The 13,607-nt window shown below is 45.7% G+C and overlaps 1 protein-coding gene across 1 annotated transcript in view; it reads right to left on the bottom strand.

The window, feature by feature from the left end:
- The window catches only part of SOBP (sine oculis binding protein homolog (Drosophila)), a 118,145-nt gene that overhangs the window by 45,284 nt on the left and 59,254 nt on the right, over window positions 1-13,607 (bottom strand). Inside the window, exon 5 of the mRNA XM_010573400.1 lies at window positions 6,713-6,808. Within this exon, the coding sequence (XP_010571702.1) occupies window positions 6,713-6,808 (96 nt within the window). The remainder of the gene's footprint in view (window positions 1-6,712; window positions 6,809-13,607) is intronic.

Here is a 13,607-nt window from a genome sequence, read left to right as displayed (position 1 = left end):
CTACGGCTGGTCTCTGATTGCAGCCTTCAGCTTAAATATTATTAATAAAGATCATGTTTTCTGTGCTACAAATCAGCTGTTAGCTGGCCTACAGCAATTTTTGGTCAGAGAGGGGGAAAGATGTCTCAAAGCAGTCGTTCGTCTTCTCTTGCCTACAGAATACAGGGTGTCATTCAGAGCCTACTTAAAGTTAAGGGGAGGAATCCTATTGATTTCGCTGGGCTTTGGATCAGAGGTTGTGGAGTCCTGACCATGGTGTGAGTCAAGAAAAAAAAGCATGTTTCTTTAGCAGGACGGTGGTGCAGGACAGGGGAAGGGGAACAGAAGGCCTGAAAGACCAAGGAAATCTCTCAAGACCACTGAGAAGGTCTGCTGTGGCCCCAGGAACAGGACCCAAACCTCCCAGGTCCGGCCCATGCTGCCGTAACGCGAGCGACGGCCTTCACTTCCATTCCGGGGTAGAAAAAACATATAATTAAAAAGCAGGGCAAGAAAGACACAGCCTGCGCGCTGGGCAAGACAGTGGGCGCATTTGTTCTAAACCAGTAAATAAATCAGCGCAGGCAGGCACAGAGCCTATCATTTCCCGGGGACGGCATATCGCGGGGCTGCTGGCAGGCTGCAGCTCTGGTTTTGGTCCTGCATTATCCCGGCGAGATGCCTATGGGGGGCAGCCAGAGCCCCGCGGGTGCCGACCTGCGTAGGCAGGCAGCGGGCAGGGAGGGGCGGCCGGAGCCGGGTGTCGGGGCTCCCCTCTCCCCCCGGGGCTGCAAACCTGCCCCTGGGCTGAGCGCTGCCTTTTTTCAGTGTGTTTCCTCAGTGCCCGTGGACTTCATCAGTCTTTAGGAGCGTGCGTAAGGTGAACACCACACAGCCCTTCGTCCGGCCTGGCAGCAATTAAGGACCAAAAAAACCCGTGACACTAATTTTGCCTGGTTTGTTGCCCTTGCTTGAAAAGAAACAGAATGCAAGTTTTTTTGGCGGGGTTTTGGGGAGGTTCTTTTTAAAATATTCTGCTATAACTCATGAACAATTTAGTTTTTGAAAACGAAACATTACAGGCGATTAGTCTACAATATGACCTCAGCGTCACTGTTATTTCAGTCACGAGAAAGGTTGAATTTCATGTGGCCAAGATTACTGAGGTTTTAAGAACATCAGTATCAATTCACTGCTACAATTGCTTTTCTTGATATTTTTGTTCCAGAGCCATAACCGCCACTCTGACAGCTCTCTGTGCCTGATCCAAAGTCCCTGAAACCAACGGCGGGCTCTCTGTCGGCTGTTACGGGTTTTGCACAGCCATTTGCTCGAATCGCTGCATACGCCACGGTGCAGCTGATGGAGCAGCACCAGTTGCTCTCAGACTGCGGTGGCAAACTGAGCAAGAAACTGATGAAATCCATCGGTAAACCACCAAAAAATAGCACCAGCGGTGAGATGCAGCAAACATCGAGTGATGCTGAAACAGTGCTAGTCACCACCGTGGAGGTTTTAATTCTCGGCAGGCTTGGTACCACTAGCTCCACGACCTGGAGCTCCACAGGGTGTCACAGGTCTCGTCCCCCTGTCCCATCCCACCTCTCCAGGGTGGCAAAATCGCCTCCTGACCGCAAGGTCAGTACCTTAAAGGCTAGATGTGGCCCTGCATCCCTCAGAGCTTGCTAGGCAGCAGTCCCGCTCCAGCTTTCCGGCTGAAAAAGCTCTGCGCATCCCAAAGCCTGGGCCAGGATGAAGGAAGCGTTCCGCCGCTCCCTCTGCCGGTTTGCACCTAACAGGGTGAAGGAAGAGCCAGGGAGAGCTACAAAGAGAAGAAGAGCCTTTGCTTTCTCTCTCCTTGCTGCTAAGAATAAGGAGGCAGCATGGGAGACAAAAAGGGTGGAAAGGCAAGAGAAGGGATGAGCAAAGCTATCTCCCCCTAATTCAGTCCTTTGAAGGCACTGTGATTGTAAATGGATGGAGAGGTATTTTCTTTTAACGCTGAAGCACTAACAGGCAGCGGTGTTGCTTGACACTGGGGCACAGGGAACAGGACAGGTACCTTAAAAAAAAAAAGAATTCAAACCTCACTTTCTGAAACCAAAACTCTCATGGCCTCCAAAGGATACCAATATGCATATTTACATTTAATTTGACTACAACTACAAAACCTACTGGCCTCACCTGACCACAAATATTCTCAGTGCTTTTTAAAATCAGTCTTGTAGGTATGAAATCTTTGCCATATTCCAGTACCGTAACGCTGAGGTTAACCTGCCTGCATCCTTGCTGCCCTGTCGGGATGCCCCACATGTGCCATGCTCCCTGACCCTGCCTCTAGCGCTGGAACAGCAGAGCAAAGCAGCATGACTTCAACTGAAGCATCAGCTGTAGCTCTGGCTCCTCTCAGCCTTGCCATAGCCTCCCCAAAGGCCTTTTTCTCATAGGAGAGTATTCTACCTTTCATGTTTCAGTTTTCAGAGCTTTCTCTGCCTCTTTTTGTTAGTGATTAAAGATAACTGGCCGTAGGTGAGTTTGCATTAAATCCAATAACAAGCATGTTTTATTTTGTGTCTTTTACATAACAGCTTCCAAGCACCAGGACTACCTGATAATTCATCGCATACTGGACTCACAAATTTATCCTCCCAGAGCAGAACTACTAGGAGCAGGCTTTTTGATTCCAAGGAAAAAAAGATCGTGATTTTACTGTAGGAAAACCATGGATCACAGCTGGGTGTGAGACTGGAAATGAATTTTTTTTCAGGGTGTTTATGTTTTGTTTGGTTATTTGTTTGCTTTACATATAATCCCATAGCGGTGGGTGGTACTCAGATCATCTCCATAAACAAATGATCTGGAAAGCAACCTGGCGTTTAATTTCCTTAACCCATCAAACCCTCCTTTGCTCATACAGCAGCATGCCAATCTGAAACCTTGACTCAATATTCTGGGTAACTGCAGGGAGGGGGGAGGCCGAACTGTTGGTTTTTCTTTCCCACTTTTGTTAAAAGGCATCCAAGCATGGCTCTTCCTACCCTGACTAACCTGGGTAAGTGCCAGATTGATTTTTCCTTTCTCTAGGCAATGGCTCAGGAATTTCAGCCGGCTAGAGCCGGGGCTGTGGGCTTTTCACTGGCCTTTTCACTCCAGCCTACCCTTTCTCCGCAGCTAATCCCATCTCACTCCCCACATCCACTATTAGCTGGACTGTACTGCTCCTTGACAATCAGCTTCCAGAGGACTAAATTCTGCCTTTTCCTTCTGGAAACAAAGAGCTGTGCCTGAAAGAAAAGCTTCCAGCCACTCGTGGAATAAGAAATTAAAATCCTGAGGCAGCGCCTATGGGAGAAGAGTGGACGGCTGGCCAAGACAGCATGCTGGCCTGGCTCTTTAAAAATAAATTTGTTTTATGTGGTTCCCGGTACTCATCGTGGGTAGCTAAACTTAAGAAAACATGATTCTCAAAAATACTGAAAAGTTCACAAGGAAAATTTGATGTCCTCACTGACTAGAGCACCTTAACCGCTTTGTTTCCTGTGCTCTACGACAAACGGCACGACACGATGGATCTGGATTTAGCGCAGGAAGCGAACACCCTAACCTAATCCCATAACTGCACAATGGCTTTCTACACCAACCAAAATCTTTAATTGTCACTGCTTTTCTTGACGCTCAGAACTACCGTAAGCACTTCAGGGGTTTCTTTTGCCTAAATGATACCTCTTTCTTCCTCCTACTTGCTATCAAGCTCTCTCTCTCAAAAAAACCCCAAATAGCTGAGTTGTACGTCACTACCCAAATTATCTCCTCTTCTGAGGAGTAAGCAATGAAGAAGGCATACAATCTGTAATACTCTATGCTACTGCGCTTTCAAATCTCTCCAAGGACTGAGGAGTTAAAGCTTGCTGTGTGTGCCTGTGACCTGGGATGTTAAGATTCAGCCGGTGTAGCGCGGCTCTTGCGGGAGAGCCCTGGCACGCAGACCCCAGCAGCAGCACCCCAGCCCCTGGATCCTGCCTGGCAGCGCCCTCCCAGCACAAGCATTTCCCAAACAGAGGAGCCTGCGCTTGCCGGAACAAACCTTGCTGGAAAATGGCAGCTGAACCCTAAAGCAAAGAAAGCACTTTTGAGCCGAAGCCTCCAATTTCACCTGACAGGCTATTACAGTACTTACTCTCAACTGCACTGAGAAAACTCCAAGGATTTCCCGATTCTCAAAAGCATAACCAAGTTTCAGTTTCTTTCATTTAAAAAATCTCAGCTTTTTGCTCAGCCAGCATCTGACTTGCACTGGTAGAATCTGGGTAAGTTTTTACCATCGGGAAAATGTTTTTTTTAGAGGAAGCAGCTGCGCCCACTCCTTTCTTTCATATTTTTTTTTTCCCTCTCCCCTCCCAAGGAGACAATTCCTAGCATAAACATAGAAATACTGACTAGCCTTTAGGAGAAAGATGCTGTCTTAATGGCTAGTTCCTGTGAAATTTGCTTTACTCTCAAGCACATTTTAATACAGCATTGCTTCCCAAAAAGTAAAAATACAGAAAGAAAACCACTACCTCACTGTGAAACATGTAGCATCTTCGACAAGTAACACTAGTTCCCCCACCACCAAAGCCTAGGCTCAACATCATATTGTCACTGAAAGTTCCTAAAATACATCTTTAAAGATAGCAGAGGTACATATTCATTATTTTTCTACTATTTTTTTTCACATACAAATTGAGTACAGATTACATCCCTGCCAATTTTGTTTCCAATAGCATAGGAAAAATAAAACTATGACAAATTGCTTTTATTACTTCCTTAAACAAGAACTGAAACTTGTCCAAAAAAGCACATGAAGGACTAACTTGGATGACTTGAGCTTTTGCCAGGTACAGGAGTGATATAATAAAGCAAAAACGTAAATGCATATTAATAGAGGAATAATTAACTGGGCATTAAAAGAGTGCTTGATTTTCATAGCACAGAGAGGGTTAATTGGTTCGTTGCTTGCTTGCACTAAAAATAAAGCAGATTTTTCAATCGAAATAATACATGACTTGTTTTATATCGTGTTGTCTCCCAACTCTAGTCCTGAACTCCTCCAACGCCAAGAAGCCCTATTGACTTTGGGGACATCTTGGTGTGCTGTGATGCTTCGTCAGGCCTGATTTGACCAGTGGCACAGTAATTAAGCATGGCCTTGAAGAAACAGTTTCACTTATTTGGCACAAGAATTGTGACTGCACCAGGGAATTGCTTTTTGTGTTTGTCTAGTTTCCTCCCCTTAGGACGTAACCCTGCTGCCCCTGAAACCAACAGGAACTTTGCGAGGGGTTTAAGAGGGAGCAAGATCAGGTCTTATGGGTCACGTTGCTTTTGGCTGGGAAGAATCATCGTGGGAACAAACCGACCCTTTCTAGTGACACCTGTGGCTCTAAAAAGCATCGTCATGACCTAACCGGGGGTTGGCTCAGCACAGGGGATGCCTGGGCAGTAGGAGAACCTGTGGGCCCACTAGTGCAGGTGTGGCCGAGATGCTCTGCACTCCTTGGGCTGCTGCCCTCCGGTCTGGGCTTCTCTGATCAACCGCCTGAATCTGGGGGCCAGCTTCGGCACGGGGTTACGTCGGCTCATCAGCTCGACTTCGCTGCATGTCGCGCCTGGGACACCAAGATTAGCGTTTGGCCCTGCATCCTCTACAGGAGAGGCAGACACGGGTTTTAATGCAGAGGAAACACAGCTTGCTCCTCCACCGCCACCCACCTCTTCTATAGTTATAACGAGAAAAAAACGTGTTGTTGTTTCAAAATATAACCCCGTGTTCTGACTCTCCACAAATATTTCCATTTAGCCAAACGATACATTTTACTTAAGTACGGCCGAGAAGAAAGGCGAATGCGAGGGAGAGATCTACCAATTCATTTAAAACTCTCTTTACCAAAGCCATGCGTGAATCTCTCTTAAATGTATTACAATTCATTCTCTGTTTACTTTAGGCAAACAGAAAAACTCATCGTGGAGCACTCATTTTCGCAAGCTAATCAAGAACATTAGGTCCCAACAGATTCATTTAATAGAAATATAATAGGCATTCCTGCTTGCTTTTAATTGTGCCTAGCTGCAAATGCTAAAATGAACAGCGAATTAACCCTGCCTTGGAACAGAGATCTTTTCACAGCTGATATCATCTCTCTTACGGCTTGTAAACACTCCAGGCTCCCTGTGTGTGCTTTCCTGGCTTTTGCTCTTTCCCCGCAGCAGAGGAGAGGAGTGGAGAGGAGAGGATGCTCTCGCCTGCATGCAGCTAGGAAGGGGAGGAATAGGAGAGCTCTAAAGGGAGTACTGCGTGTCAGCAGAACAAAACATGGTGCCGCCGCCCGAATACATGGCAGAGCTAAAAGGTGGATGGGAGAGTGAGTTTTGGGGCGCCTGGGGGGGTGGGGGGGGCTTTTCGTGCATCACCAGCCACTCCCTGCATGGCTCTCCCTGATTTCCCGTGTGACACAAGGTAGTACGACAAGGCCATTCACGTGCTGTCATCAAATATAAGAGATTTTTCAAGCAATTTGAGATCTTAAATTGTTCACGGATAGCAGAACTAGCATTAGAACGCTAAACAGGAAAAAAAAAACCTATCATATTTCATAATGTATGTCATAATGAACAAAAGCCTTTCAAAAAAAAAAAACTGTTTTCACTGTGCTAAAGTAACAAACTAGACTTGTTGTAAGTATGTTATTCTTACAAGTAGTTCGCAGTTATTCTTGAAGGCAAGTCTTGGAGTTTCCTTAGCATAGTGCTGCTGGGGAAAATTTTCAGCATGTCCATCTTCATCTCTAGCCTGAAGGGAAATATAATGGCCTATTTAGGGACTTACAAATAATGGAAGGAAAAAAAAAAAAAGCTAAAAGCATAACAGCTCAGATCATTAAAACAGACGGGAATCCCAAAATACAACATTATTAAAAAGATTCTTTAAATACGCAGTACACCTTTTAGATATGAGAACTTGGGATGCTGTTTTCTTACATAGCTTAGGTTGAACATGCAAATTCATTGTGGTGTAATAATTAGAACAACAAAAGACAAACCCAAAATGAAATATTTGAGCTGGAAAGTGTGAGCAACTCAGGGTTTCAATTTACTCCATTGCATTTTTCAGGATTACATTACATACGTACTCGTTTAAACTTTTTGACATGCTTAAGCAATCCCTAGATAATGTACTTGTACTTTCAGTTTAACAGCAAGGCCAAAAAAAATAAATAAGTTTTCATACTCATAACTTACATGTAATACTATTATAGATAAATGGATTCCCCCTCCATGTTTAAGTGAAGCTTTGAAAGGAGCAATCATCTAGTGAGAACAATGATCCTTCAGTCAAATGCGGTCAAAATATTTAATGACAAAGATGCATTAAAAGTTACCAGTTATTTGGAACTACGCTGTTAATTGAGAAAGCTGAAGTTTAAATGGAGACATTACCAGAGCCCATTAGCAATCCTGCTTGCAGATAGTATTTTTCCCTTCTCATCTACAGTGTTTTCTGCTTTGGAGTTAAAGCAAAAGGGAGAAGCAGGTGAAAGGAGGAGTGTCAGCAATACACTCATTACACTGTTCATTTGAGTGACACTTGCACTCCGTTCCGCTCCATCTCATCTGATCCCTGACTGTTCGCTCTCTCCCTCTCGCAGCCTCCCGAAATTCACAGCTGAGCTGTCTCCCTCACATATGGCTTGCATATAATTATGCACATTCCATTTTACACTGCATTAAAATGACGAGCTCCTGGCTCCCTGCCAACCTATTTAAATCAGCCCCTGCCCGAAGAAGCCGGGGAGAGGAGGAGGGCAGGGGGGGGGGACGAGGGGAGCAGGCGGAGGCGACAGGGCGAGGAGCAGGTAGTCCTGCTCCCCGTCCCTCCAGCTGCCCCGCATCCCCATCCCTGTCCCCCTCCCCGGGGCGGGGGGGTCCAGGGATGCCCGGGTGCGATGCGGGCGCACCTCGGCGGCTGCGGCAGCGCCGGCGTATCGTCCCCCCTTCGCGCGGCGTGAACTGCCTGTCGTCGTGTGTCACACTCCCGGCGCCCAGGCTTTTTCAGCGTTGGCATTTATGAAAGATATTTACACCTTGTAGGCTCTACGGCTTGTTTGCCTTCAAATAGGCTTCTGCCTCTCCCCGGGGGGGGGGACGGGGTGGGAAAGGGGAGCTGTGGGTTAACGGCACCGGGGATTTTTAGGAAAACATGAAGGGACTGCACCTCATCGAAAGCCCATTGACTCCAGCAGGCTTTGACTTGGGCCTCTGCTTGTCAGCCATGGGGTGTGAACAAACTCTGCCCAAGAGAAAATACCATTTTTAGAAGTGCAAAGTTTGCCCCAAAGTGTGTTTGGAGTAGTAGCTACAATTGATGATTATTACAAGAAGCGGGAAGTGGGAAACGAGTTTATTCTGTACGTTTCCTAGCAGCTTACAGGTATTTTCTTTCATTGCCCTCAATAGCTGCAGGGTGGAAAATGTCTAAAATTTTTCCTTCAAACCACAAGGAAGAGGCAGAGCATTCCTGAGCACCTGAAATGACTTCTATATTGACAAAGGTTTAAATATATTCTTCTAATTATTAGTTTGAAGCTGAAACCTCTCTCACACAATAAATCTACTTCCCATGCTGCGTGGAATACAAAGTCCAAATTTGACTGTGTTTTGTAAAAAAAAACCCCAATTCTCGTTTTGAAAACAAACTTTGTCTTTTCCTCTTCTCCATGAAAGAATACAGGCAACTCGCTGAATCTCTTCCAGGTCATCTAGGAGACAACTGGGGGACGAATGCCTTAAAAATGCCTTGCACAAATAGAAATGGACCTGTCAGCTCGGGATCACAGGTGCCAACAGGATGCTCAGTGACAGAGAGCTGGCGAGACGTTGCGTGGGGCACAGGTGTTGTGTAGGGCTCGGAATGCTGTTGGTGCCCCCAGACCCCTGAAATTGTATCTTGGCACTATTCTGGACATTGTGCACGTGACGGCTGGCACATTGTAACCTGCCAGTGACCCTTTGGAGCATTATCTTGGTGCACGCACACACCTTGTAAAATGAAATGGATACCAGGGTGTTTGTAATGCATGTGTCAAAATATAGAGACAAACCCCACCAACCTTGACCCGCTTACCAAAATTGCCAGTTACACAAAGATTATTCACCTCTGCTGATGGCAACATGCCCCCCCTCCTTCTGATCCAAACCTTATTTTATTTAACTTCGGACGTCACCAAAATTTCCTAGTCTCAAAACCAGTCTAGCTACATACTGCTATAATTTACTCAAGCAGCAAAAGTATACCTAGTTTAGCTAGCTGGTTTCCATTGTAAAAAATACCTATTCTGAGCAGTCAGGGCTAATTCTCCAGTTGCTTTCCATTAATTCATTACTACCATCTTCCAGTTGTAAATAATTTGCGGAAGGAAACAGTCTTACAATGTTCAGCACTGTTCTAAGCGTATTAAAAAAGTGGCTCAGAGTTTATCTTGCCATGGTAATATTGTGATACGCCTGTATCTACACTGACTCGCTCTCAATCGCTGCTGCACACCCGTAAGCGACCGCCTCAGCTCCCCCGCATCTCGACCTCACTCACAGCAGGCTGGCATCTACAGCTTCTCCATCAGGTCTGGCTGCCATGGGATGTATTTCGCCTGCTATTGTTTAAAAGGAAGCAACTGAAAAAAACCCAAGCCAAACCTGTGATCTTTCTGATTTTTTAAAATGCTTTAAACTGCTGAAATCGTTACGGAAATGCTCTCATCAAAAAATGTATGTCCAAAACGCTAGATGCAATTGATTGCATATATGCAATATATGGTACAACTGCCCGCACAGCACATTTTGTTCCAGGACAAAAAAGGCTTCAGCTTCTGTTCTAAGGCCTGGGACCATGGTGAGCGCTGTTGGTTTTATCAGCGCAAACCTGCTGCAACTTCACTGTGGCAGCACCTCTCCTGGGATTTACTGAATCTTCTAATTCAATAGCCTCTACTGGCAGGCAGCCGCCTTCCCGTCAGCTGCATGGGATCCGAGAGGGAAACCTGCCCATCGCTGACCCTTGGGACGCCGGGCTGGACACTTGACAAAACCGGCGGCACTCGCACCGCCCTGGCTACTCCCGGCAGAAGAGAGCACGTTACCCGCGGAGCAGCCTTGGCAAGGGAGATCTAGCGAGGAAACGGCAGTCGACTTGGTGGGGCTGGCTTGGCTGTAAGGTCAGCCTGATGACGGGTTGCGTGGGAAATCGTGGCCTTTAATTGCAGGTTAGATATCAGGAAACCCTTCTTAATGATAGGTACAGCAAAGCGCTGGAGCAGATTGCCTAAGGAGACTGTCAAAGCCCCATCACTGGAGTTTTTTAAGAGCAGATTAGGCAAACATCTGTCAGGAATGACATGCACAGAGTAGCTCCTGACATGGGGAAGCTGGACAGATGAGAACATCTCCCTTCCCAGGTCCCTTTTCCCCTCTGCTTTCTACCACTGAGCTTTGAAGGAAAATGTCAGGAGGGTAAGGAAAAAAAAATTTAAAAAAGAACAGAAAACAGGATCTGAAAGGACCTCTCTGAAAATAGCACAGCATTTGATGTTCAGAGATATGTGTACTCATTAATAAGTGCATGATGACAACTATCTTTGGCTACACAAACTGTGCTATCTGTTCGTAAGCCAGCCAGCCTGTATTTGTGAAAGATGCCAATAGTTTGGAAACAGACTATATATTAAGTCAAGATTCCCTTTTTTAACAAGACAGAGGAAGAACAACCTACAGCAGAATTTCCTTCTCTCAAGTGCATGGATATTTGTTTCTCCTTATTCTCAGAGAAAAATTATCTTGATCCAGACAGAGGATTTCTTAGTTTCAGTGTAAGTCTTTTGATGAAGCCTTAGCCTTGGGAGAGGAAATCTGTGCTTACATTTTAATATTAAGGGCAGGATCTTAGGACAGTGTAAGTCACAAGGCAGGTTGAACAGAATAATTTATTAAGATGGAACTTGTTAATGCAAAGCTTCCACTAAAATGGGACAATGCATTTGCAATGAAATCCTACTGCTCGGTCCACAAAAGTTTAATGCCACTTAACTGAAAACACCTAACATCTATTTTCTAAGAGAGATGGCCACTTGAGTAATGCAGAGTGACAGAATATTAGCCTGCTTACTTCAGGATAAAATTGCCACCTAATTTCCATAAATGTCTTGTAAAACAGATGAAACATGGGACCGTTACCCCCAGACACATTAAATGCAGGCATTAGTTGAACGTCTCTGGTAAGACCAAAAAAAAGCTGCGAGAAATTGAACAGCACTGCTCTAGAAGTGCAGATAACTGTGTCAAGGCTCCTGTCCCGTGGCGATGAACAGAGGAAGTTCACATCACCGTTAATACTATTGTGTCCGGAGGCTGGCTGCAGATGGGAACTGAAAGCCGTGTTTCTGTTTCCACCACAAAGGTTATCTCTCCCTTCACTGAAACTCGAAGGAAATCCTTGGGGAGACCCTAATCCTTGAAATTCTAGTTCCTGTGCATTTCTGTTGTCCCAGATAATCAATTGTCATGCTCTTTACATTCACTGTACCAGCAACGGTAAAAATAGTACTAAACTTCCATCTGTTGAGTATACTCTTCCCAGAAATATGAACGTACTTGCTGTGGGCTGGGGCAGCGGGGTAGCCCGATGTCAGGGTGCCAGGTCATGGCTCCACGCTGGGAGCGGAGCAGGGCCAGGGACGACGGTCCGGAGAGGACGCCCCTCGTTCACCAGCCCCGCAGTTATAGGAGTGAGTGAGTGAGCTCTCGGCTCGGGGAAAGTCCTCCCTCAGGGAAAGCTCCCACTAATGTTTGACAAGAGGTTTGCTCTTCACAAGGATTTCAGGATTTTCCTGATTCGCGGAGTGATGGAATAAGCGGTATTTGTATAAGCTTGTTGCCTCTCTCAGCTGCACTCTATTCACTAATCTCTACAGTTGTAATATTTTGCCACTCCAAGCCTCTAAAATCTTCTCAAGCTTTTTGAAAAAGTCCCAGGTATTCTGAAACATGTCAAAACAATGTTTCATAAAATCTCCCAAAACTCAGATCAGTGAAAATAAAGGACCTAAAATCACACTGGTTGTTTATTGCATCGTTATAATTTACATCCCACTAAAATCGAGGTTATCGCTTTTGTCTGACCTCCTGAGACTGTCCCAAGTTAGAGGTGACCACCCTACCCAACGTTTCCCAGCCTGGGGTCTCTCTGCCAGCAGTGGTTCTCTGCACACTTGGTGGTGGTCTATGGAGAGCTTGCAGGTCACGTGCTACTGACTCCGCTTGTTTCCAGCTGCTAAAATGCATTTAAAGACAGCTAAAAATACATTAAATACTTTCCTAATGTTATTTTTCCATGTAAGCAACTGCTGTAGTCACCACAGGAATGTTATTTGATCGCCAAGGGGAGGGGAAGTGGTCCACGAGACAATCTGTCTACTGGAGGTGATCTACAAAGTTAAAAAGAAATTGGGAATATGCCCTCTTATAACTTCCTTTTTAAGTATGCAGAGGAAAACCAGATGGGCTTTTGCTGACTTCTTCTGCTGCCTCCTCTCCTCTCCCCACACACATCACCCCAACGCGCACACGAACACATGTACCAACACACACGTGCACATCTCCACCCGTTATTTAAGTTAGGAATTGAGATCTTGTCTACACTGGAGGAAGTCACCAGTGGATAGACACCAGCCGAACAATATCAGCGCGACAAGCAAAATCCTGGGACTGCGCATGGCTCCTCCAGGTCCCAAGCAGAGGGTGCACCACTGGAGACAGCTTTCTGCCATTTTATTGCCTGGGATCTATCCACCACCTTCCCTGAAATCTCTCCCTGGCACTCAGCTGCTCCTGGCTCCTATATATTACAGTACAGACTCCACAGCTGCGGAGTCCCTTTCACAGAGAGTGAAGTTATATGGTCACTGAGAAGGAGCGAAGATGTCCCTGCAAAGATGCAGTCCCTACGTAGAGCCTGAGGTTCATTTCCCTGCAGGCATCTACAGCAAGAAAAGGGCCCCTATCGTTGGCATACCTCTTGGTAAGAGCTGCTTATGCTTTACTGTGATATGTCCATCATACACAGTGACAAATCTAGACGCAAACTCTAACCTTTGTTCAAATTTTAGTTGCTATTTCAAAAATGAATAAAAAATCTGAACGCAACACCACTAATGGCAGACTGGATTAGAAAAGCATCTTGAGTCCACATGTTTAGGAGAAGGTTTGGTGTGGAAATGCCTTCGGGAGCCAGTGATCTGGCTAGCGTGATTAAAAATGGAGAAAATACATCATTCAGAATATCCTGCAATCTTCTTCATTGTGCTAACAGAAAAAATACTCCCTGACTTCAAAAATAAACAGTCACCAGGTCAAACTTGCTATTCTAACCAAACCCAACCCACACCCCCTCATTGTCCCTTTCTGAACAGGTATAAAAACTCCTGGGAAACAGGCAGTTTTGCTGAGAAAAGCTGCCCCAGAAAAAATGCATTACGATAAAGAAGGAGAAGGTGCCAATCTGTGGAATGACAGAGCAGTGTTTCTGAAATTATCCTCGTCAA

Source organism: Haliaeetus leucocephalus, unplaced genomic scaffold (assembly GCF_000737465.1).
Source record: "Haliaeetus leucocephalus isolate CR32 unplaced genomic scaffold, Haliaeetus_leucocephalus-4.0 Scaffold384, whole genome shotgun sequence".
NCBI lineage: Eukaryota > Metazoa > Chordata > Aves > Accipitriformes > Accipitridae > Haliaeetus > Haliaeetus leucocephalus.
Note: the sequence above shows the minus strand (reverse complement) of the source record. Positions and strands in the feature narration are given on the sequence as shown.